At 35.4% G+C, this 22,248-nt stretch overlaps 3 protein-coding genes across 10 annotated transcripts; 2 read left to right on the top strand and 1 right to left on the bottom strand.

Moving 5' to 3' along the window:
* Window positions 1–3,751: 3,751 nt before the first annotated feature.
* LOC107760803 (polynucleotide 5'-hydroxyl-kinase NOL9) lies at window positions 3,752–9,826 on the top strand. Its single transcript, XM_016578905.2, has 9 exons — window positions 3,752–4,025; window positions 4,913–5,010; window positions 5,109–5,142; window positions 6,122–6,288; window positions 6,409–6,592; window positions 6,897–7,077; window positions 7,309–7,408; window positions 8,016–8,143; window positions 9,505–9,826. Exons 1-9 carry the CDS (start codon window positions 3,838–3,840, stop codon window positions 9,556–9,558), a joined length of 1,134 nt encoding a protein of 377 aa, XP_016434391.2. The 5' UTR covers window positions 3,752–3,837; the 3' UTR covers window positions 9,559–9,826.
* Window positions 9,827–10,287: 461 nt separating this feature from the next.
* On the bottom strand, window positions 10,288–14,609 carry LOC107760802 (putative myosin-binding protein 5). Of its 5 annotated transcripts, none has more exons than XR_012710982.1 (5): window positions 13,595–14,609; window positions 11,958–12,806; window positions 11,632–11,852; window positions 11,176–11,301; window positions 10,288–10,483 (listed from the first exon to the last, which is right to left on the bottom strand). XR_012710982.1 is itself a non-coding variant. In XM_075255995.1 (4 exons), exons 1-3 carry the CDS (start codon window positions 14,328–14,330, stop codon window positions 11,647–11,649), a joined length of 1,791 nt encoding a protein of 596 aa, XP_075112096.1. In that variant the 5' UTR covers window positions 14,331–14,609; the 3' UTR covers window positions 10,288–10,483; window positions 11,632–11,646. The 5 variants fall into 5 exon arrangements, 1 of the variants encoding a protein (XP_075112096.1); XR_012710983.1 differs by having other exon boundaries at window positions 11,185–11,301; XR_012710984.1 differs by having other exon boundaries at window positions 11,958–12,803; window positions 13,595–14,594.
* A 2,822-nt stretch (window positions 14,610–17,431) lies between these two features.
* Window positions 17,432–22,020, top strand: LOC107760804 (5-formyltetrahydrofolate cyclo-ligase, mitochondrial). Of its 4 annotated transcripts, none has more exons than XM_016578906.2 (7): window positions 17,432–17,800; window positions 17,898–18,037; window positions 18,452–18,611; window positions 20,846–20,887; window positions 21,015–21,060; window positions 21,296–21,366; window positions 21,481–22,020. In XM_016578906.2, exons 1-7 carry the CDS (start codon window positions 17,542–17,544, stop codon window positions 21,615–21,617), a joined length of 855 nt encoding a protein of 284 aa, XP_016434392.1. In that variant the 5' UTR covers window positions 17,432–17,541; the 3' UTR covers window positions 21,618–22,020. The 4 variants fall into 4 exon arrangements, with proteins under 4 accessions (XP_016434392.1, XP_016434393.1, XP_016434395.1 ...); XM_016578907.2 differs by having other exon boundaries at window positions 17,440–17,800; window positions 18,461–18,611; XM_016578909.2 differs by lacking the exon at window positions 21,015–21,060 and having other exon boundaries at window positions 17,440–17,800; window positions 18,461–18,611.
* The last annotated feature ends 228 nt before the right edge of the window (window positions 22,021–22,248 follow it).

The raw sequence follows: 22,248 nt of genomic DNA, 5'->3' as shown, positions 1-22,248 counted from the left end.
AAAGTACCTGTCGAGATCGAGACCAAATGGGATAGACATCGAGCAAGACCGAAGATAGCATAATAAAGGAAATGCGAGATATCCATGGCTGGTCGAGTATCACTGCAGAAATCTCGGAACGGATCAAGTCAAGAACAATTGTTTAGCTAATCATGGGATTTCGTTCTGCAATTAGAATTGTACAATAAGTGGAATTCCTCTACAATATAAAGGGGGATTCTAATCATTTGTAACAATCTTATTCTCGCATATCAAAGCAATACACCGCTCTTTTTCTCTTATACTCTCTTGTTCATCGGTTTATTTCATATTCCATAACTCTATTCTCAGTCGGTTTGAGGGCGACCTAACTCGAGGGATGAATTGCATTTCAATACTGGTTTGCTTTACTTTGATGTTAATTTCTATTATTAATCATCATATTTATCAACTGGTACTAGGTGAAATTACGTATCCTTAAAATCACTTATAAGTTTAATTGTTATCCGATTTTAAGGGTAAACAGAAGTATTAAAAGATTCTTTTAATGATAGGTGAGTTCTTTGCAAATGAAAGGGCCAATTTAGAGCCTGTTTGGCCAAGCTTCTGGGAGGACAAAAGTACTTTTTCCCCCCAAAAAGTACTTTTTAAAAAATTTAAACTGTTTGGCCAAGATAAAAAAGTACTTTTGGCCAGCAACAGACTTTTCTGCTTTTGGGAAGAAGCAGAAAATTCTAGTTCTTCCAAGAAGCAGAAGCAAAAATTAATTTATTCAAGACAAAACTATCCTCACCTTAAAATTTATACTTTTCAAATTATCCCTTACTAATTTAAGCTTTTTTTTTCTTCATATTTGTTTCTGATTTTTATCATTCTCTTAAATTTAAAGATATCATATACAAGAATCATATCGTAACTTTTCAAAATTTTTATTGACTTTTCTTGTTTTTTTTGGTGTAATGTCTTTTAACTTTTCAAATTATCTTCTTCTTTCTTCACACTAAAGCAAAGTATCTACCTCCTTCTTTGGATTATCAATTCTCTTCCTACAAATAATCATATATAATTTCTTCTGTTATAAGTTATTAGTTCTCGAATCTTTAAAACAGTTATCAAATCTAATTTATGAAAATTACCTACAAATAGGTAATAAATTTATAATTTCATCGCATAATCTATTTGTATATTATTAAAAGATGAATAAAAAAATATCCACATTAAGCCAAGTGGCAGTCTCACAATAGGCCGCTAGGCAATTTACGATAAAGTTAGTTAGTTTACGTAATAATTAGTTTATAATTTAAATTAAAAAAAATTAAATTATACATTATGTGTTGCTAATAATTAGTTACTCTTTTAAATTATTTTTATTTAACGCTCAATGCCATATTTCAAGTTTGTCACTCAGAATCATCTAGTTACAACTACCATGGCTATCCATAATTTCATCCGACGATATTCTTCTACCGATAAGGAATTCAACTATTATGCTAATGAAGACATTACTGCAAAGATTGAGGAAGGAGATGGGTTTTCTGATATTCCTTTAGAAATGCAAGACAAATCTTCTACTAACATGGAGACGTTGTGTGATAGAAGCAGAGAAGCAGAGATGAAATTGTTGAAAAATATTATCATGTGTGAGTGACTTTACTTATTATTTCATGGTAGATTATCAGTATATAGTAATTTGTGGAATAGATTTCTATTCCATGAGAAATGATGTATTTTGATTATTCAAATTATTGTGTAACAATAAGTAATTATACTAGATAATATTGTATACTTTGGTATAACTATATATGTAAAATTGAGTTAAATCTTTATTATGTTTGTTTACTTTATATTTATATTTTAATTAAATAAAATAAAAAATAATAAAAATCTCTTACAATAAATATTTAAGTTCATTTTTCTCTTTAAAATAATTATAAGACCTTGGTACTATCCTTTTTGGTAATTTGATACTCAAAAGCACTCTTTAGAAAAATTATCCAAATACAATTTGTTTATTAAATGTTGTAAAAAGTACTTCTTAAATGAATTGGCCAAACACAAACTATTTTACGGAAAAAGTACTTCTAAAAAAAATACTTTTTAAAATAAACAGATTTTGGTAGCTCCGCCAAACAGGCTCTTAGTCTAACTATTGGCGAAGGACAAAAATATATCAATTCATATAAGTTGCCATCAAACAATGGCATTACTGGTCAAGCAAATTCACTTCATAAAATGGACGCATCTTCAAAATTTGGTGTTGCCAATTTGAGGTTATAGGCTTATAGCTTCCCAATCTGTTTTCTTTATTTTGTTCCATAATACTAAGTGAATAGTTATTACTTAAAAATTTAATTTATGCTATAATGATCATTGACTAGTTATAAGTTCACTATAAGTTGTAGGGAAAATGTATAAGTACCCCCAGACCTATATCCGGATTCTCAACTATACACTTTATCTTTGTGGGAATCATATTACCCCTCTAAACTATTTTTAAATGGAATAAATACCACCCTAAAACTAGACAACCAAACTCTTGGCAAGTGGTGAAGTACACACGCTGCCACATGTATTTTTAGTATTTTTTTATTCTTTCTTCTTTTTCTTATCCTTTTTTCTTATTATTCTTATTTTTTTGGTTATTTCATTCTCTTTCTTTTTGTTTTGGTCACCGGCGACATAAAATAGTGGTCGTCGGAATTTTAAGAACACCATTTTTTTCGGCGACAGAATTTTATCCCGATCTGAGTATATTTTGCTTTGCTTATGAATAGATCTTTTTAAGAGTTTTATTTGTGTGTGAAAAGGATAAAAAGAGGAAAAATAAAAATAGAATAAATGGAAGAAAGACGGTAAGATAAAGTCGTCGGTGAATGAATATCCGTCAGAATTAGAGAAGAAACGAAAAAAGAAGTAAAAGAAAAAGACAAAGAAAAAGGAAAAGGAAAAGGGAAAGGGAAAGGGCAAAAAAGTAAGAAAAAATGGTAAAAAAACAAAAAGAAAAATATGAGAATCTTTTTTTTCTCTTCAAATACACATACTTTGCCACGTCAGCTTTAAGGGTGCAAATAATTCTACTTTAAAATAGTTTAGGAGAGGTAATAAAAACCCCGCAAAGGTAGAATATGTAGTTGGAAATCCGTGTATAGGTCAGCGGGGATTATGCATTTTGCCTAAGTTGTATTACATTAATCGTTTTGTTTAAGTAAAATATATATATCCATATATGCTTTGCATATTGTATTTGAAATTGTTGAATTTTTATTTGCTAATCATAAACGTAAAACATAGTAGAATGTAAGACATAGTCGAATTTTAAATTGTTGACCTTTTATTTTTATTGTGTTTTAAATGTTTTCCAAGATTTAAATAGAACTTTTTGTTGAACAGATTAAAGAGAATTTTTGCTAATCTAATCATGTAATTAAAGTTTATATTAAAACAAAAATAAAAAATAACACGATTTTCAATCGAACTCGATTGTGCAAATTCTACTCATGCTAGTGAGTACTGATTACTAATAATTCTATGCTTTTAATACTTGGATATTAGTAGTACAAGAAAGTAAGACTCGATCTTGAGACTTGAGAGAATTGCTAACAATTCTTTGTTTTGTTTTTTGAAGAGAATTGGTAACAAGTTATTTAAAGAGTTTTACAAAAGTAAAAAAGGAAAAAAATATTAGAAAAAGGAATACGATAATTTACTTTCGGGCCCTAACCCGACCCGCTACATCACAAGAAGAACGTGCCTTTGTGTTCCAGTTTACTTGAGAACATCATAGACACGCCTCTACTAACAGGATACACTTTGCTGCTACAAGTGCGGAGACAGAAGATACAGAGAGAGTGAGGAAAAATGGCGTCCTTGGGTCACGACGACCTCCAATCGGCTAACATATTCATACCGGAGGAGTGGTCTGACGCCGCCGACACCATAGCTTATGATTCTACAACTCCGCCGCCGCCGGTTACCTTTGTCTGCGGTCCCAAAAATAGCGGCAAGACCACTTTCTCTCGCCTCCTCCTCAACGTTCTTCTGCAGAGGTTGAGCAATCGACCTTTTATTTTTACTTTGTAAATTTCGTCTTGGAGTACGAGAAGTGGTTGCATACTTGTATTGAATTGAATTAATGGACTCGTGCTATGTATTATACATTGCATATGTGACATTGTTGCATGTTTTGAATTTGAGAATGTACTTGTTTGATTTGTTCAGTTCTTTTAAACGATGTCCTAATGTTCTGCTTTCTTATTTCATGGTACCTTAAGGTTGCCTATGGTTTAAAAGCAAGCTCAAACCATTTCTAAAACAGAGGACAGCTTTAGCTTTCTCCTTGTAAAGCTATTATCTTTTTGTTGAATAGTTAGAATATTTACTATCAAATATAAATATACTTAGTCAATCTTATCCTGTTAGTATTCATTTTAATTTTTTTTGGGTTTTGGTACAATTGATTTCCGAAACCAAATTCGATTTAAACCGTGTTTTCCCAAAAAACCAAATTCCCACATTCAAACGGTCCAAAACCAGAAACATCGCCACCTAAGAACCAAAATATATTCCAGTTTAGTGTTTTCAGAGTACAGTAATACACTGGGTACTATACAGTCCTGTTGATGATTGGAAAGCCTTATGCCCCGATCACTTTTCCTCTGCATATTGATATTTTTGATGATCACATTGTTTTGTTATTACTGCTGGCTGTCCTTGAGTGGCTCTGTGTGATTATTGTCTGAATCAAACAATTATGAACAACCACTCTACCTCTGCATATACTTGTGGATGATCACATTTTCTGTTATTATTGTTGGCTGTTTGTGAGAGGCTATGCGTCCTTTTTGTCTGAATTAGGTAATTATAGCCTGTTGATCCCAAAATTTCTTTGACTACAGAAGTACATATTTGATCATAAATTGTCTTTGGGTTTCAGATACAAGAAAGTGGCTTATTTGGATACAGATGTTGGGCAGACAGAGTTTACTCCGCCTGGTTTGTTATCCCTTACTACAATTGACAAAATAACTTCAGGTGCACCTATTATTCCTCAACTGTTACATGTTTGTGTTTGAGCTGTTCGCATGATGCTTTTATTCACATTCCTCTCTTTTCTTGTCTTTCTGCATCAGATCTGTCAATTCCGTGCCTAAAGACTCCTGAGAGGTATAGTTGTTGAATCCATACCTTGGGAAAACATAACTTTGTGCCATTAATTCACTTCTGTTGTTACTTGTTTAACTAGAAAAAGACATACTTAAATTTGTATACTCTTTTCGGTCTCTGTTGTTGGAAGAGTTTAGAACCCTTCTTCCCCTTTCCATTCCCACCATCTTTGTCTTGCAGCAGCAAAAAATAGGACAAGTGATATGATATCTAGTCTATTTTTTTAACCATGTTCAATATGATATTTAGTGTTTTTTTCTTATGTAAAGAGGGCAAATAAATGGAGAGTGGCACACCCAAGAGTGTGGCCTAGTGGTAAATGGAGAAGGCGCACCCAAGGGTGTGGCCTAGTGGTCAATGAAGTGGATTGAGAACCTGAGGTCTCAGGTCAAATCCCAACGGAGACAAAAATAGTAGGTGATTTCTTTCCATTTATCCAAACCTTGCTAGATAGAGTTACCTTGGTGGATAAAGTTGCCTAATACCTGTTGCTAGTGGGAGTTAGCTTGTATCCCGTGGAATTAGTCGATGTGCATGCAAGCTGGCCCGGAAACTACGTCTGTTAAAAAAGAAATAATAATAAATGGAGAATGGCCGCCGGGACTCTAATAGCAAACATGCTTTGCATTTGAATCATGTGCCAGAGGTTTAACGTCGTTTTAAGCTGGTGTTTGCAGCTTAAATCTGGTAGTAGATTTCCTTTGTAGCAGAGAGCATTGGCATTTGCGAAATTAAGAGTGTCCTCAAGCACATTGAAGATTTTGTCTAGATCTTGCTGGAAGAGAGAGATGCCTTTTTAGTTTGTCACATGAAAGTGGAAAAGCTGCTTTCTTTTGTCTTTGGGAGTTCTGTAAGCTAAGTTGTGCATAAGTTCGTAGTTGCTGAATATATGAGTTGAATGAAAGAAATTTCATCTTCTTTTGGTAGCAAGTCCAAAATTTGCTTGATATTGATTTTGACTCCAAATTTTTTCTTTCAGATGCTTCTTTTTTGGTGACATATCCTCAAAAAGGGATCCCAAAACATACTTGGCTTATATATTTGCCTTGTATGATCACTACCGGAGAACATACCTGTTGAGCAATGGCAAAAGTCCTGGAAATGCTGGGGTTCCCCTTGTCATTAACACAACGGGCTGGGTGAAAGGCAAGCTTCTGTATTTATTTACTTGCTTTTGCCTGAATTTAGGCTAGTGTGGTTCGTTTTATCATCGATTTGGATGCAATTTTCATGATCAAGTCTGATTCTGGTTTTCTCATCTTACAGGTATTGGCTATGACATTCTTGTGGATATTCTAAAATACATCTCTCCTACCCATGTTGTAAAGATTTGCATATCAGCTGAGAGCAAGAATCTTCCAGCTGGTGCATTTTGGGTTGAGGATGGTGATGCTGCTGTTTCAACTCTAATTGAGATCAACTCTGCTCGTCAGGACTCTTTTAACAGATCGTATGTGTTTATCTTTTCTCTCTTTAGTTTTTACATCAGATGAGTGAAGTTATATTCCATTTGAGTTGGAAATAATTCTCTTGACAAAGATGCTTTTCCTAGTACATTAACATCTCTTTACCTTAGCCCTTAAAATATGTTAAGGGAGGGAGGGTGGAAAGGGGGGGGGACACTATACATACCACATGTCACTTCATATGCCTTAAGCAAGATCCAGAATTTATTTGTAACTGGTTGGGTTGTCTCTGCTCCTTAAACAATTTATATCCCCCTTGTTTCTTAGTCCTCTGATATGTTTTCCCAGGGTTCTTGTACAGAAAGATGCACGTCTTCTGCGTGATCTACGTGTTATGGCCTATTTCAGACAATGCTTCCAAAGTGATATGCAAATCACAACAATCAAGGAACTCTCTCGAGCATTAGCTGCCCACCCTCCATACGAGATTCCTGTATCAAGTATCAAAATTAAACACCTTCATTGTGAGGTAGGTTATGCCATGCTGAATGACATGTTCTACATGCAATGCTTTGTAACTTTGGTGTTGACCAAGAGCATTGCCGTCCATATCTGTTGGATCTTCTTGCCTGGGGCATTTTCTACATTCTTGCTTCCTCCTTTTCTTATTTATTCAAATAGTTTACTATTATTCCAGTCTTATACAAATATATTTAGATATTTCTGTCATATTCTGATTAGCTCTATATCCGTATGCCAGGTTCCGAAGAGTGAGGTTTTCTACAGCTTGAATGCAACTATTGTTGGTTTGGCAGTTGATTCTGAATATTCTGAAAAATTTCCTGACTGCATGGGCTTGGGTAAGTTGTTGCAACTAAATTCCCACACTTAAAATTTTGTAATATTGTCAGTTTTATTTACATCTCTAAAAAACATTACCAGTTTTCCTTCTTTTCAGTGGACAATTACTTGTTTTCTTTGTCTAGGAGGACTTCAGTATTTTTTGCAGGTCACAGTGTTTATTTATGTGGAATTTTAAGTGTTTAGCCACAGATAGGGTAGTTGAAGAACCATGAGAGCGAGAAGCATGAACATGATGCAAATGATCTAGTTTTACAATGAATACTCTTAGTAAAATGTACTGTATGCTATTGCATCATTTAGCAGTGATCTTGCTTGTTGGATCCATTTCCACAACACTAATGGTCACTTGTATTTGATGATGCAGAAGTTTGTGCTATTATTACTGATTGTCCGCATCAAACATTATTTCTTAACTGCGACTCGGCTGCCTTTGTATTAGCTAGAGGAATCACACTATGCCCAACCATAGAACTAGATCTAGACATGTTTGTTTAGTGTTAATGGCAGTGTTTTCTGTTCCTAATAAGCTTAAATTTGATGTTGCTATTGGATGTCACTTCCCGCTCATTGTTTTCTTTCTTTCCCTGCTTCAAAATGATTCAGGAATAGTGCGTGCCATTGACACTCTGAAGCATGTACTCTATGTAATTACCCCTGTTCCAAAATGCAGTCTACAGAAGGTGGATCTTCTATTACAGGGCTTTATCCAAATACCGACTTGTTTGTTGCAGGTAATTATGCCTCCCTTTGCTTAGTCAATCTAATCCCTGCTGTTCCTTGTTTTACTCTTTTTCTTTGCTTTGGCTATAGTACTTGTTTATTTTTTTATTTTTTTTGATGAAGTAAGTTGTTCCATTAAAAAAGCTTCAAGAAGATGCATAGTTACATAGTTACAGGAGGCCTAGTTACAAAGGCAAAAACAAAAAGGAGAAGCTAGGCCCTATACAAAGTGTCAATCTAGGACAAGAGTACTAACAAAGTCCAAAAAATGACCAGCACTAATTACAGGGGACAATTTTGTCCAGCAAAAAAGTTCAAGTAGGCATTTTGCCTTGAGAGAGTGATTTGGAGTTGAGATGCCATCAAAACATCTTCTATTTCTCTCTGTCCATAAACACCAAAAAATAGCTGCAGGAATCAACCAGATTTTCTTGATGGCCTTATCAACTTTCCACAAACATATCAACATCTTCTATAGTATGCCTTTTGTTTATTTTTATGGCTTATGTTGTATGTGAAGAATTATAACAGAAGAAAATATATGGTGTAAAGGACAAATTTTGAATCAAAAGGTATTTATGAAATAATAGATAATTTAGACCTGTGACACTGCATGCTGTTTTCTTATCTGGCATGATTTACTGGAAAATTATGAAGTTTCACATCCTGCATCCTTTTATCTATGGACTGTGGTAAACTATAAGTAGCCTCTGTATTTAAAAGGTTGAAAGATGGCTTGTTTATATACAATCGCACAAGAAGCTAGTGTTTTTTTGGTATGATGTTATCCTTATCCTTTTCCAATTAAGAAATGACGATCATGGCCTAGCTTTTTTCTTCTAAAATTTTATTACTATTAGGGGGAGGGGGAGGGGCAAGGTTTAGGGGGAATTACATCATGGGATTCGATCCTTCACCATAGGGAGAAGGATGAGGGGGTCACACCATGTGAGTTACCCTCAAATACCTATAATCGCCTAGTTTGAAACTTTATTGCAGGAACTTATCAAAAACAAAAAAAAAAAAAAAAAAAGGAAAAAGAAAGAAACTTCGTTTTCAGGAAACTAGAATGGTTGTGTACAGTTTGCATGATAAGTACATCTGCTGATGAACCTGTACACATGCATGATCTGTTCTTTTCGCTTGGGGCTAATGATGTCAAAGAAAGCATTTCAAAATGAAGAGGACAACTTCAGGGAGACTGTGTTACTGCAAATAATTTGTTTTCATTTTTTCTTTTCAAATTGTTGTTGATTTGCATTTCAACTGTAACTCTTTCAGCTTGTGCATAACACTAGAGAAAGAATGGGTATTACGATCGTCTGATAAATTTTCTGAATACTTTGTCTTAATGTGAGTTGGTTCTCCTCAGGTACAAGGCTGCATCTCACCTTACATGTCTGCTGATGTGTTGCCTTCAGCTTAGGCAATAACTAGGGCTCACGTATCTGGATAACTTCACTCAATCTTGTACAGCTTAGTAGAAGTGACTCGTGAAGGTTGGTTATGCTAAGTTATATCTACTTCTTCGACAATCACCTTATTTGAAAGGTAGATTTAAGAAACTTAAGAACTGTCGGCCTTATAGTTTGCTACTTGCTTTATAGAAGGTTATTAAGTATAGGGTGACTTTTGTATCTTTGTTGGACAACAAACTTTCCTCTGTTTAAGTACAATATAATCTGTTGGAGTCATCTTGTTCTTTTGGAATTTCTGGTCATCCTAACATTGGTTGCTCTACCATTTATGATGTGTTGGCGCACAATCACTTGATGACTTGTATCCTTGTCTGCTGTGGCATACTCTGATGAAAGCTTTGGGGAATAAGGGAAGCTTGTCTAAAGACTGAGTTTGGCTCAGAAACCAAGATTGGAACAATCGCAATAGCAGCTCTTATCAAAGCATTTTGGGAGGAAATTGTCATCCCTTCGTATAAAAGAGAGGAAACGAAAATGAAGATTCTAGTAAACTGAGGCTTTAGGAACCAAATGAAGGTGTCTATGAGTGAAAAAGAAAGAGAAGTAACGCATTAGAAGATTAGGATCCATTTAATGCTCGCTCACACCTTCCACTCTGCTCGTTTAGTTACTGTTTAAGTTATATTATCTGCCAAACAAGCAGCTGTGTACATCTGCTGTCAATGAAATCCCTGTCGTAGCATCTGATGAACAACTCGTTTCAAATAGATTTCAAGAGGTCAAGAGAGGTGGATATTATACAAATATATAACCATCTATATGCATTTACATTTAACAAAACTATTTCTTCGTTTCAAATTGGAGTCCTCCCGTGCGTCCATTCTGCCTTTTGCTGGATTATTTCAAACTTGTCTGGTTCCAAGCCAACTTCACCTGCAAAAAGCAGTATTAATCAGTGCCTTGAGATCAAATGTTCGCATATTGAGCCATATACCTTTCAACAACTGGTCAGATATTATATTTTTCTTTTTTCCTATTGGAAAATCGTAATCCTGATCAATTTGAAGCCCTTGTTGAAGATGTATAGTCTATAGTGGACATCATTGGGGCCTTTAAAATATGATCATACGTCAATAAGAATCCAACCTAAGTTAACCTACGTGTTTCCCTGGCGATTATCCTGTAAAGCTACTTCAAAGTCAGCACTTAAATTTAAAAATACTTCAAACTTAGCACTTAATCCTCATCAGGAAAGTCGAAGTTTAAAGCAATCAAGTTCTTTTGATCCTCTATTTGGTCCACTGCAGAATGATATTAACACATTCCAATATGTCCTCACTTAAAATTGATTTTTTCTTCCAAATTCCTGAAAAAGATGGGATTACACCCCCAGTATGCAGAGTCATCTCAACACCAAACAACCCAAACACTGGAGAAGCTCTTCCCTTCTTTTAATCAGACAAGCCGATGATATATCAAGGCTAGTCGGATTGTGCTATTTTGGTGCGACTAATAACTTCTCCAGAATAATTTCTAGTGCTACTTTGGGTGCAACTAATACAATATTTTGAGTTAAAAATTCACGATGGAGTCAGTGAATATACAAGCATCAAATAGAATATTACCAGACGAACCTCAAGCTCTAGGTATTGAGAAGTAAAGCTCCGAGAAATGCCAAAGCTGGGAACTTCAGGCTCCTTCCAAGACTGTACATCCTAATGTGGAAGAAGAAGAGAGGAAAAGGAGAAGAACTGCAAAAAACACTTGTTACATAACTGACTCCAGCAGATTACTAGGAGCGTTAAGCTTCAAGTGATGAGGGAACTGACAATTGACATGAGACGTGCAAAGCAAAAAATTGATCTCTGTTAACACGACCAATAAATTTATAATTGGAGTTTAATTTTTAGCTAAAAGTAGCATGAATGATTCTGTGATTCTCGAAGACTCATCTGTAGAAAATTTACATCATTCACAACTAATGTAGCTTTCTATTTTTTTCTCATTCTCGCCTTTTAAAGAAATTCTAGTACCTCTGGGAGCAAGAATAAAGATAAACAACTAAGAAGAAGAGAAATCACCTTTTTGGACAAAAGTCATGCATCTGCATTCCCTGTTGCTGTATCAGGGTATCTAAGCTCCCGCAGATGTTGAGCTATCTCAGTCAAGAGTTTGGTTCCTTCTCCACCCCTCTGTAATGTCCTGGCTGCGTGTTTTAAGAAGCCACTTTCTGCTTCGACAGCTCTCAATCTCTCTCTGATTAGAGACACTTCTCTTGTAAGGGTAACCTTATTCTCATTCCCTAATAACATTGTAGAAGTTTTAGTATCTGTTGTCTGACTTTCAACAAGAATGAGAAGAAAAAGCAAGGCTGATAAATAAGGAAGCAAAGACTGATCATATGTACCTCTGTCTTGAATCACATTTGATTCTAACACATGAGATTCAACATCCGGAGGTATTTTAATCTTCTTTTCAAGGTTTGTCAACAAATCCTGTAGATAAGATCTCTCATTCTCAAAATCAAGGTTTGATTCATCAACAGTTCCCTCTCCATATTTCCCAGGACGTTCAATATGGAACTCGTTTACTCCATCCTGATCCATATCACGAGGACTGCCACATTCTGATCTTTCACCGAAGGATGATACAGAATGAGATTTCAACTCTTGATAATCATCATCCGCATCGACTTCACAGACCTCACTACCTACTCTCTTGACATGTCCATATTTCTCCCTGTAGGTCTCAAGTTCAGCTTCCAATACCTTTATCTCCTCCTCCCTCTTTAAAACAAGATCTTTCATGACTTGTAAGGCCTCTTGGTCATATTCAGCCTGCTCTTCCATCATTCTCTGATATTGCAAAGCTTCCATTTGGACAGCTGCCTTCTCTGCTTGCAAGCGCGTGATCATGGCCATGGCATTGTTTGCTGCAACAGCAGAGGCACTTCTTTCTTCATCCAATTCCATGTACAGTTCCATGAGAGACTTTCGGTCCAGACGAACCTGCCTCTTCAAGCGATGCAAGATATCATCATCTGCCTCATTCGCTGCACTCGTGTCATTAGCATCTGAAATGAATTCACTCTTATCACCACCCAATTTTTTGGGCCTATAAGGCCACTTAGGACTGGCTTGAGCTGAGTCTGACAATGGGATCCCAAAGATTTTGTTTCTTGCAGAATTTGGGGTTTTGCAAGATTCATCATGTATGTCCTCAGGATCTGTAGCTGCATTAATATCATCTCTACCTGCTACACATTGGAAAAAAGAGAGTTAAAGTAGAAAAGATTATGCAAGAGATGTGAACTATGCGCTGATGGATGCTATAATCCTTCTTGATTCAGAGAAGCTTTCTGTAACTGCAATTCCACCATTTCTTCTGCTTACATTATTCTTTCTTTCTTAAAGCGAGCACCAAGCACTAACATACCATGAAATTAACAACATACTAACTCTTAGCATCAAAGACAGATAAAGGGAAAAATTGTAACTACCCCCACCCCCCAAAGCAAAACCAAAATATTATTACTATCCCCTTCAACAATGACAGTCTCGTATGTGCTACGAGAGAATGAGGTTATGAGCAGGGGCGGAGCTAGCTCTTTGCTTACGGGTTTGACCAAACTTAGTAGCTTTTGTCCCGACCCTGTATTTGTCTTGTGAAATTCATGGAATATATACAAATTATTAATTTAGAACTCAATAACTTAAAGAATTAGAATCCCAGCTCCGCCTCTGGTTATGAGTTGTCATGATAATGTAAGGATTTAAGTTATACACACTGGCAATGGGTAGAACTTAAACTCTAATTGTAAAACCCCTGTCTAACTCAACTATTCGACTTTACGGCTATTGTGATTGCGAGAGAAAGGAGGGATGGCGCCTTCCTTTACCATCTGGTGGTTGAAAACAAAAGTGCTTGCACAAGTTAAGATGAAAGAGCTCTTCTCTTTCTTTCATTGTTCTTTTTTTCTTTTCACCACAACACTGATAATGAAGAAAACATGAAGCAAAAGAAATACTCAAGATAAATAGGTACCTGCATTTTGGTGACCCTCATCATCTGGAAGGTCGGAGTCATTATCTGAGGTAAACTTCAGCTCTGTGTACCGAACATGAGGCAATTCTAGATTGCGCGATTCCTCATTTCTCCATGTTGTCAAGGGAGATCGAGGAGACGGGGCAGGAGCTTGTGAATAAATATTTTCATTTATAGACAAGTCCCGCGTATATTTAGACCTCAGTTTCAGAGGCTCCCCACAACAAGAACACCTCAGGACAACAACAGTTCCAGTTTTGATGACTTCATCTTCATTCTTCACTGATTTTATGGAAACTCTCTGATCATCTCCATCCATAAAGCAATCAATGTCTTTATGCAAAATCCCAACTAATGACTTATACCTATCACAATCAGAATCCTTCTCTGTTGCAAACGAGAGAAGGCAGCCTTCACACATGTTCCTAATATCAGAAAGCTTCTTGTGGACATGACAATACGCAAGGGAAGAGATGTCCTTTTTGTGAACTTCACAAATGGAATCATTATAATAAAAACTAGAGTTCCTTTTAATGAAAATATGATCGATCCTCGTGCATAGCAGGCAGGGAACTTTCAATTCAAAGAACTTGGCGAATTCATTGGTGAAAAATGCAAGAAAACCATCAATGAAAAGAATAATGATCATCGCCCATTCAAGAATAGCGTATATGAAGAAAACCCCAACTCTTCCCACCTTCTGTTCAACCAAACGCTTGAAAGATCGCGAAGCCATTCTTTTTACCTCAACTTTTGTCTAATAAAAACAACCCAACAAAATTCAAGACAATGAATGTTGATCAGAAGAGATGAAGAAATGAGGGATCAAAATGCAAGGGATGAAATGAGATAGATCATGATCTTGGTAGGTAGAGTAAACCCCAGATCATGACCTTCCTCTTAATTTCTCTCTAGTAGATGTGAAGAAGGAAGAAAGGAAGAGTGTTTCCCTAATGCAAATGTTTCCAAAAATTGGATGGTGCTGTGGATTTCAGCTATATGTTATGTACCAAATGGCCACTCTTTCTTGTTCAACTAATTAATAGGAAAGTGCTTGGCGGATCAATTAACTGAATTAACGGTCGTCAATCGTGCTCAATAAGCAATAATTATGATTAGGAATTTTTTCGTAACTATACCATATATGAAACCTTATTACCAAATATGTGTATACTATGTAAATTACCCGCCCAGTCCACAGTTTTCCTACAATTTCTGTACCATTTGTTAAATACACGATTAATTGGGCAAAATCTTCCATAATTAACGCGCTAAAAATCAGGAAAAAATCTTGCGATTGATTGAGTCTACATTAAATTCAAGTTTTGAACGGAAAGGAGATTTCTGTTCTTCATCTGTTCTTCCATATATTTTCCACCATTGATAACCATTAAAAAAGCTTGAAAGCTTTGAATTCAAATTTGAGTTTTCAAAAATCATTATTTGTTTGGATTGAGTGTTGTTGAAAATAATCGGGAATATGGTTTGGAGTTTATATCTCAATTTTGAGGGGTTTTGGTGAAGATTAGACTTGGTTTTGACTGAATTTCAGATTGAAACTCGAAGGAGAAGAAGAAGAAGACATATTGCAGAAATTGTAGATAAATTGTAGTTAAATTGTAGATTATTTGTATTCTGATTGTAAATGCTTTATTTTCTGTTTTCATAAATAAAAAATTGCTAAAACTCCTACAAATCTTCTGAAAAAGCGCAATTATGTCAAAAAACACAATTATGCTACAATTGGATGAGAATTGGGATATAAAAATTTAATGTACCCAGTTTATAGATATTTTGTAGATAAATTGTAGATTATTTGTATTCTAATTGTAGGTGCTTTGTTTTCTGTTTTCACACATCAAAAACGACTAAAACTTCTACAAATCTTCTGGAAAAAACGCAATTATGTCAAAAATCCCAATTATGCTACAATTGAATGGGAATTGGGATAGTAAAATTCAATGTACCTAGTTTGTAGATATTTTGTAGATTTTCAACATAGATTGTAGTTTAATTGTAGTATAAATGTAGTAATTATGTAGATACCCTTACAAATAATACTGCTTTATACATACTTAAAATTGATTTGTAGTATATTTGTAGAATTTTTGTAGATGAAGAGAAAAATTTTGTAATCAACATGTGCGAAGATGTATTTAGTTCAAATTCTGATCAATCCAACTGTAACTACAATTTATCTACAATTTCTGCAATATGTCTTCTTCTTCTTCTTCTTCTTTGAGTTTCAATCTATAATTCAGCCAAAACCAAGTCTAAATCTTCACCAAAACCCCTCAAAATTGAGATATAAACTCCAAAACATATTCCCAATTATTTACAACAACACCCAATCAAAATAAATAATGATTTTTGAAAACCCAAATTTGAATTCAAAGCTTTTTAATGGCTGTCAATGGTGGAATTGTTGCTCTTTTATCTCTTTGAAAGTTTGTTCTTCTTCATTGAGAAAATTTGAAGCTGAAGGTAAATGTGTGTATGAACTTTGAAGATTTATCTTCAATATTTGGTGAAGGCAGTAGCTCTATGTCGTAAAACCATAAGAATATGATTTTGAATCCGAAAAGAAATAAGAAAGCGTGGGCCCTATTATTTCGTACGTAACAAAATTGCAATTTCCATCTCTGTATTTTTTGAGAAGAAGAAGGAATGGAGAAGAGGAAGAAGGAATGGAGAAGAGGAAGAAAGGGGAGGGGAAAAACTGCGTAGGTCTTAGGAATTAGGGGGATAGAGAAACGTGAGATATATGAACACCTTTAATTAAGGAGTAAAAACTGCCCATTAATTAGACCCTTAATTAAGTATGGTATAAGATTGGTAATTTGGTATACTAAGTGTAATTAAATCAAACCTTAAACATTGAGGGTAATAAGGTTTCCTATGTGGCATAGGAAGGTAAAAATTCCTTATGATTACTTCTCCGCTTACTTTTACTTGTCCTTTGTGAACATCGCGCATCCTTTAAAAAATAATAAATGAAGTGTATAATTTACTATCATAACCATATTAATTGATGCATATTTTTAATAGATTTGAGAAAATAATTTGAAATGAGTAATTAATACTTTGGATATAACATGAAAAAAGAATTTGTCTTATCTTGATATGTTAAAAGTGACAAGCAAAAGTAAAAAATTTATTTTTAGAATACTGGACAAGCAAAAATGGACGGAGGTAGTAATTAATATATACAATAATTATCTCAATTTACCACTTAACTATACTAAATTATGTTATTCGGTATTATCGTCAATTGTGCGACTGACATGTGACCTATCAATCCTAAGTATTATCTTTCGCGATCCATATAATTAATCTGTCTCATGAGATCTTATCCCTGAGATAGGCATACTCCTCTCATCCATGTTACTGTGTTACATGTTTTTTGCACAAGCATAACCCTTAAGTAATATATTTAATAGCTTGAATCATAATTATAAGAGTACTAATTGAAAAATATACTAAGTAACTTTGAAAAAAACAAATTAGTAATTTCTCGTTATTTTAAAATTAAATATTTTGAAATAAATTTATTTTATTAAAAGTGACTAATATTTGGAGAGTACTTCCTCCAATCCAAAATAAGTGATTTTTTGGCCTTTTTTTTGTGGTCCAAAATAAGAGATTTTTCTAGATTTTAAGAATGAATTAATTATTTTTTTCTTACATTGCCTTTGGAATACGTGTTAGAAATTTTATGTGAAGAGATAATAAAAGTTAATATGATTAATTTTATTTATTTAATATTAAAAGATAAATTTCTTAATCCGTATAAAAGCAATCAAAAAAATTATTTATTTTGGACTGGAGGAAGCAAGGAATAGTGTGGTAATTCCCTAATCCCAAGTGCTGTATAGAAACCTGCGGGCATTTGGAAACGTGAGGAGCACACATAAATCATATGTGTGCACGCACGACCAGGCGATTAAATGACCAATCCTTGGACAGTAGCCACGTCAGCTACTGCGGTGGGACTATCCAGCACCCGCTTCTTTTTCACCCGCTCCGCCATCCTCCGCCGTCAACCCTCACCGTGTTACGGCGTGGCCACCATGAGCGCCACCGGAGAACAAAACTTCAGTTCGGACGCTGCCCATTTGGAAACAATTTTCAAGCAGAAAAAGGCCCTCCGTTCTGTTGTGAAAAGAGATCTCAAGTCCATGGATCCCACCCTTAGATCCCAAGAAGGTAACTTTTTTCAATACACGTACGTGTTGTAGAATTTTATTATTTCTCTTCCATTTGAAGGTATATTGATAATTTTCATTTGTATGCGAGTGGTTAGATGAAGCAATACAAAGGATTGTAATGGAGGCTCCATGGTTTAAGGCTTGCAAGAGATTGTGTGCTTACATAAGCTGTAGTGCTTTGCGAGAAGTAGATACAACCCGAATACTATCTCATATTCTCGGAAGCCATTCAGAGGTGTGTTTCTACGCATCAAAATGCTTAGCCAAATGTTTCATTCAAAAAATTTTAAGCCCCTTTGCCGCTACACTAAAATTCTCGTATGTAAAGGGGATTCAACAGTTTATGTATAACCAAAAAAAGGTTTTTGCCCGATTTACACAGTATAATTTTGCAACGAATGGAATTCAATTGAACCTCTGGAATTTCTATGTTACACGAACTGGTTTGGGATTGAGTCGTGGTTGATTGATTAATTGATAAATGGGCTGTGCTATATATTGGATAACATAAGTACTCCTCCACTAATGTATTAAGCACCAGGTGGCACCATTGTTACAATTTCTTGGTGTTGCTCTCTTCATTTTTAAGTGTTTTATTAGTTATAGACCTTAATTCTCGTTCTCCTTTCCCATTATCAAATAAGATCAGGATTTGCAGATGCAAAAGAAGCTTTTTGTTCCAAGAGTGGAGGATAGGAACAGAAACATGCGAATGCTTCACATCTCAAGCACTAACGATTTGATTGCAAATTCAATGGACATTCTGGAACCAGCTCCAGTCGATGCTGATGGAAATGAACGTGAAGATGGTACATTTACTTTTCCTTTGCAAATACTGAATAGTCTTTTTCTTCACACTGCTGTAACTTTTTTTACTGCAGCAACAATAGGTAAAATGCACATAATCAACTTGTTTCATGTTACATTTCAATGAGTTAAAACCTCTAGTAATTCATAAAATTTTGATGAGTAATTTCACTCTATGTCTCGAACTTGTCTTTAAGTGTGGAAGTTTGTATCATTTCAGAAAACTCTATTATGGGTGTTACTATGTTAGGGTAATCCTTGCTTTATGTTTTACTAACTTTCCTAAAGTGCCCATATTGAATAAATTATTTGGTGCATAGGAAGCCTCATGTTACCTTAGTTGTCTTGTTCATGTTAAAAGTGGAACTTTTTTGCTTGTTCTCATTTTTGTTGTTACAACTACATATTAGTTGCTAGAAGCTCCCTCAGAAAAAGTATGCCCCTTCCTTTTAAGTATAAATCCCAGCCAAACTAGTTAGTTTGTAGAACTAATGGGATATGCTCTGTCAACACACTTTTCCCCTCTACAAAAAAATTCATGGTTATCAGGCAATTTTTTTATAGGAAATCATATTCAAAGTAATAATCTAGACATACACTTCGGGTGTGAGTAGATACGTGTCTAAAACAGGCAACACATGAACAGGATGTAAAAGGAGAAAGCGGTAAAAAAATTTGTTCGTTTTGATTGATGAACCGTCAAAGATTATACGGAAAAGGGTCAAAAATATCCCTCTACTATTGAATATTGTTTAAATTTACCCTCCGCGTGATACTAATCGATAAAAAATGCCCCTACCGTCTTACTATTGAACAAATATGCCCCCAAGTTAATGGAGGGGCTACGTGGCGGCCATTTGGTCCTTCCGGATTTATTTTTTAGACTGACCTGGCCTAATACCCGGTACCTGACCCTAAAAATTAAACCCTTATTCAACATCCCTATGAAGTTTTTCCTGTTATGTTGCAGGCAAAGCTTGCTGCCGACACCCTCTTCTCCACCATCACCTCCCTCACCTCTTCGGCTCATCTCCATAGCCACCACCAGTGAGAAAGAAACCCACCTTCACCCATACCACTCTAAAAAGTTGCAAAGCACATTTAGATCTTATTCTCCTATTCATTTACCTTGTCTCGACAATTACACAAAGTGACAAAGAGCTATGAGGCGGACATAACAAATACTGAACTCTCATTGCTGCAGAAAGATCAAGATAAAGTTTAATTCTCAGCGTTGATCTATGCCTGTAAGAGCATATAAATTGAAGGTTTAATTTCATCCCTCATGAAAGGAATTAGAGGGGAAAAAGAAGAAAAAAAGAGTTATCTTTTGAGCTTGATAGAATGGCAATAAATTGAAGAATTCTGGATTTGACATTGTATATTATAGCTTTGTGGGTCTGAATAATAAGAAATATAAACAGATTATTTCTTTTACTCTCATGGAGATTTAACCTTCTTTTCTTGGATTTACCAATGTGGATGTGCAGATAGAGATTGACCTTCATTTCTTGAGTTTTCCAAGTAGATTTGCAGATAATAGGCTCCAACAAAGGAGATGAAGTAAGGACCAAAAAAGTTAGGGTTCAGATTTTGGTATGAGGGTATCGGGTAGTGGGTCGGGTCAGTATAAAAATAAATCCGAATATACCAAATGGCTTAAATGGCCGCCATGTGGCCTCTCTGTTAGCTTGGGGACATATTTGTTTAATAGTAAGACGGTAGGGGCATTTTTGATCGATTAGTACAATGGAGGATAAATTTAAACAATATTCGATAGTAGAGGGATATTTTTTACCCTTTTCCGAAGATTATAATATACCTGATACAAATGGAAAGAGCATAGCAGATTTTTAGGTTCATTAGTACAAGATGAAAGAGCGTTATATCTTTAGGTTCATTTGTACAGCTGAACTTTTGGCGTCTCTGAAATTGATACCTTTTCCTGGTGTGTTCTCTTATTGTACTATTGTTGTTGAAAGAAGTGTCAATTTTTCCACTTATCCAACAAGGAGGAAAAAAGAAAAAAAAAAGGTGCTGGTCTTTGAGACCTACTTCATCAAGATAGTAACCAAGTTATGAATACATTTTCTCGCTTATGATTGATGTATAGCTCATATTTGGACATGTTTGTTGGTACACACATTTAGTTCTGTCCAGTTCTCTTTCGAGGGTGAGAATTGGAAAAGCATTGTGGACTTAATGGTAGTAATTGAAAGATTTTTTGTTGTTGCAGTATTGTTCGCAAATGAGCCTGTTGATTTGTTTCTTTTACCTGGTAAGTGCGTTAATGTTTGTCATTAACTTGTGAAACTCTAAATGATTCAAAGCTTGAAATCATTGGTAAATACATTGGTTTTGGTAATAATATATTTACTCTCTCTCTCTCTCTCTCTCCTATGAAGGACTTGCATTTGATAAAGCTGGAAGACGGTTGGGCCGCGGTGGAGGGTAGGATTTGTCCCTTTGTCTCTGTAGTTCCCCTTCTGCAGAAGTAACAGCTTTGGTTAATATAAATAGAGAAAGCGTACAAGAAAGGAAGCAGAAGGGGGACCTGTTAAAGAAAAAAGGAAAAACAAAATAAGAAGAGTAGTCACATGGTTTTACCTGTTCATTCTTGATTGCACTTTTACATTTTTGTCCTCTTGTTGATAATCCTTTGTTTTTCATGGTTTGACACAAATAGTTACTACGACACCTTTTTGTCAAGATATCAAGAGCTTGCAATGGAGCGGAATTGGAAGCAACCTCTCAAAAGTATGTCTCTGTGTCTGCTTCTTTCCAGGATTACGTACCATTTCGCCATATCTTCTTTGTTCACAGTAAACGAATTTTCCTTTTCTATAGCGACTTTTTCACTTTGGATTGCAGTTGCACTTTGTTACTCAGTGCAGATAGTGGATGAGGGTACTATACCACTAACTCCAAATGATATTCTTGTGGATGCACTTGTATCACCTTCCGGTGTGATTCCTATTAGTCCAGCTGCGCTGGAGATACACCATTGAAAAGATGCTCTTTTAAACACGAAAGCCTCAGGAGAGTCCCCAGTCACAGCATCATCAAAGAGGTGGGGAAGGAATCACACCTTACTGAATTCTGATCCAACAACAACAAACCCAGTTTAATCCCATACGTGGGGTCTGGGGAGGGTAGTGTGTACGCAGCCTTACCCCTACCCGATACAGGCAGAGAGGCTGTTTTCAATTAGTGAATTCTGATCCAAGCATATAATACTACTGCGGTCATGGGCAAGGATAATAGCTTGTTCTATTTTCTTGAGAAATGGCATCTGGAGGAAGAGGTTATTATTATGAAATGATCTGTTGTTGTAGGTTTGGTAGCCCATGTGTATAAATTGATTTGAACCATTTATTTGTGGTAACATATATGAATGACCATTATCCCCTATCTCTCAGGGTAGGCAGCAAGTGGTACAACCCTGTATCAGAGTTCTCCAAATGGGATAACATATGAATACATGTCATATTAGAGACATGTAGGGGTGGCATATGGACGGTTTGGGCTGAATTTGGATGGATCAAAATGGGTTGTGTCAATAGATGGGTCATTGCCCAACCCACCTATTGATAGTGGGGCGTGGTTGACAATCTCATTCAGATCATACTCAATATTATG

This window comes from Nicotiana tabacum, chromosome 6, assembly GCF_000715075.1.
Source record: "Nicotiana tabacum cultivar K326 chromosome 6, ASM71507v2, whole genome shotgun sequence".
Lineage (NCBI taxonomy): Eukaryota > Viridiplantae > Streptophyta > Magnoliopsida > Solanales > Solanaceae > Nicotiana > Nicotiana tabacum.
This window is presented reverse-complemented; position numbering and strand designations above follow the sequence as displayed.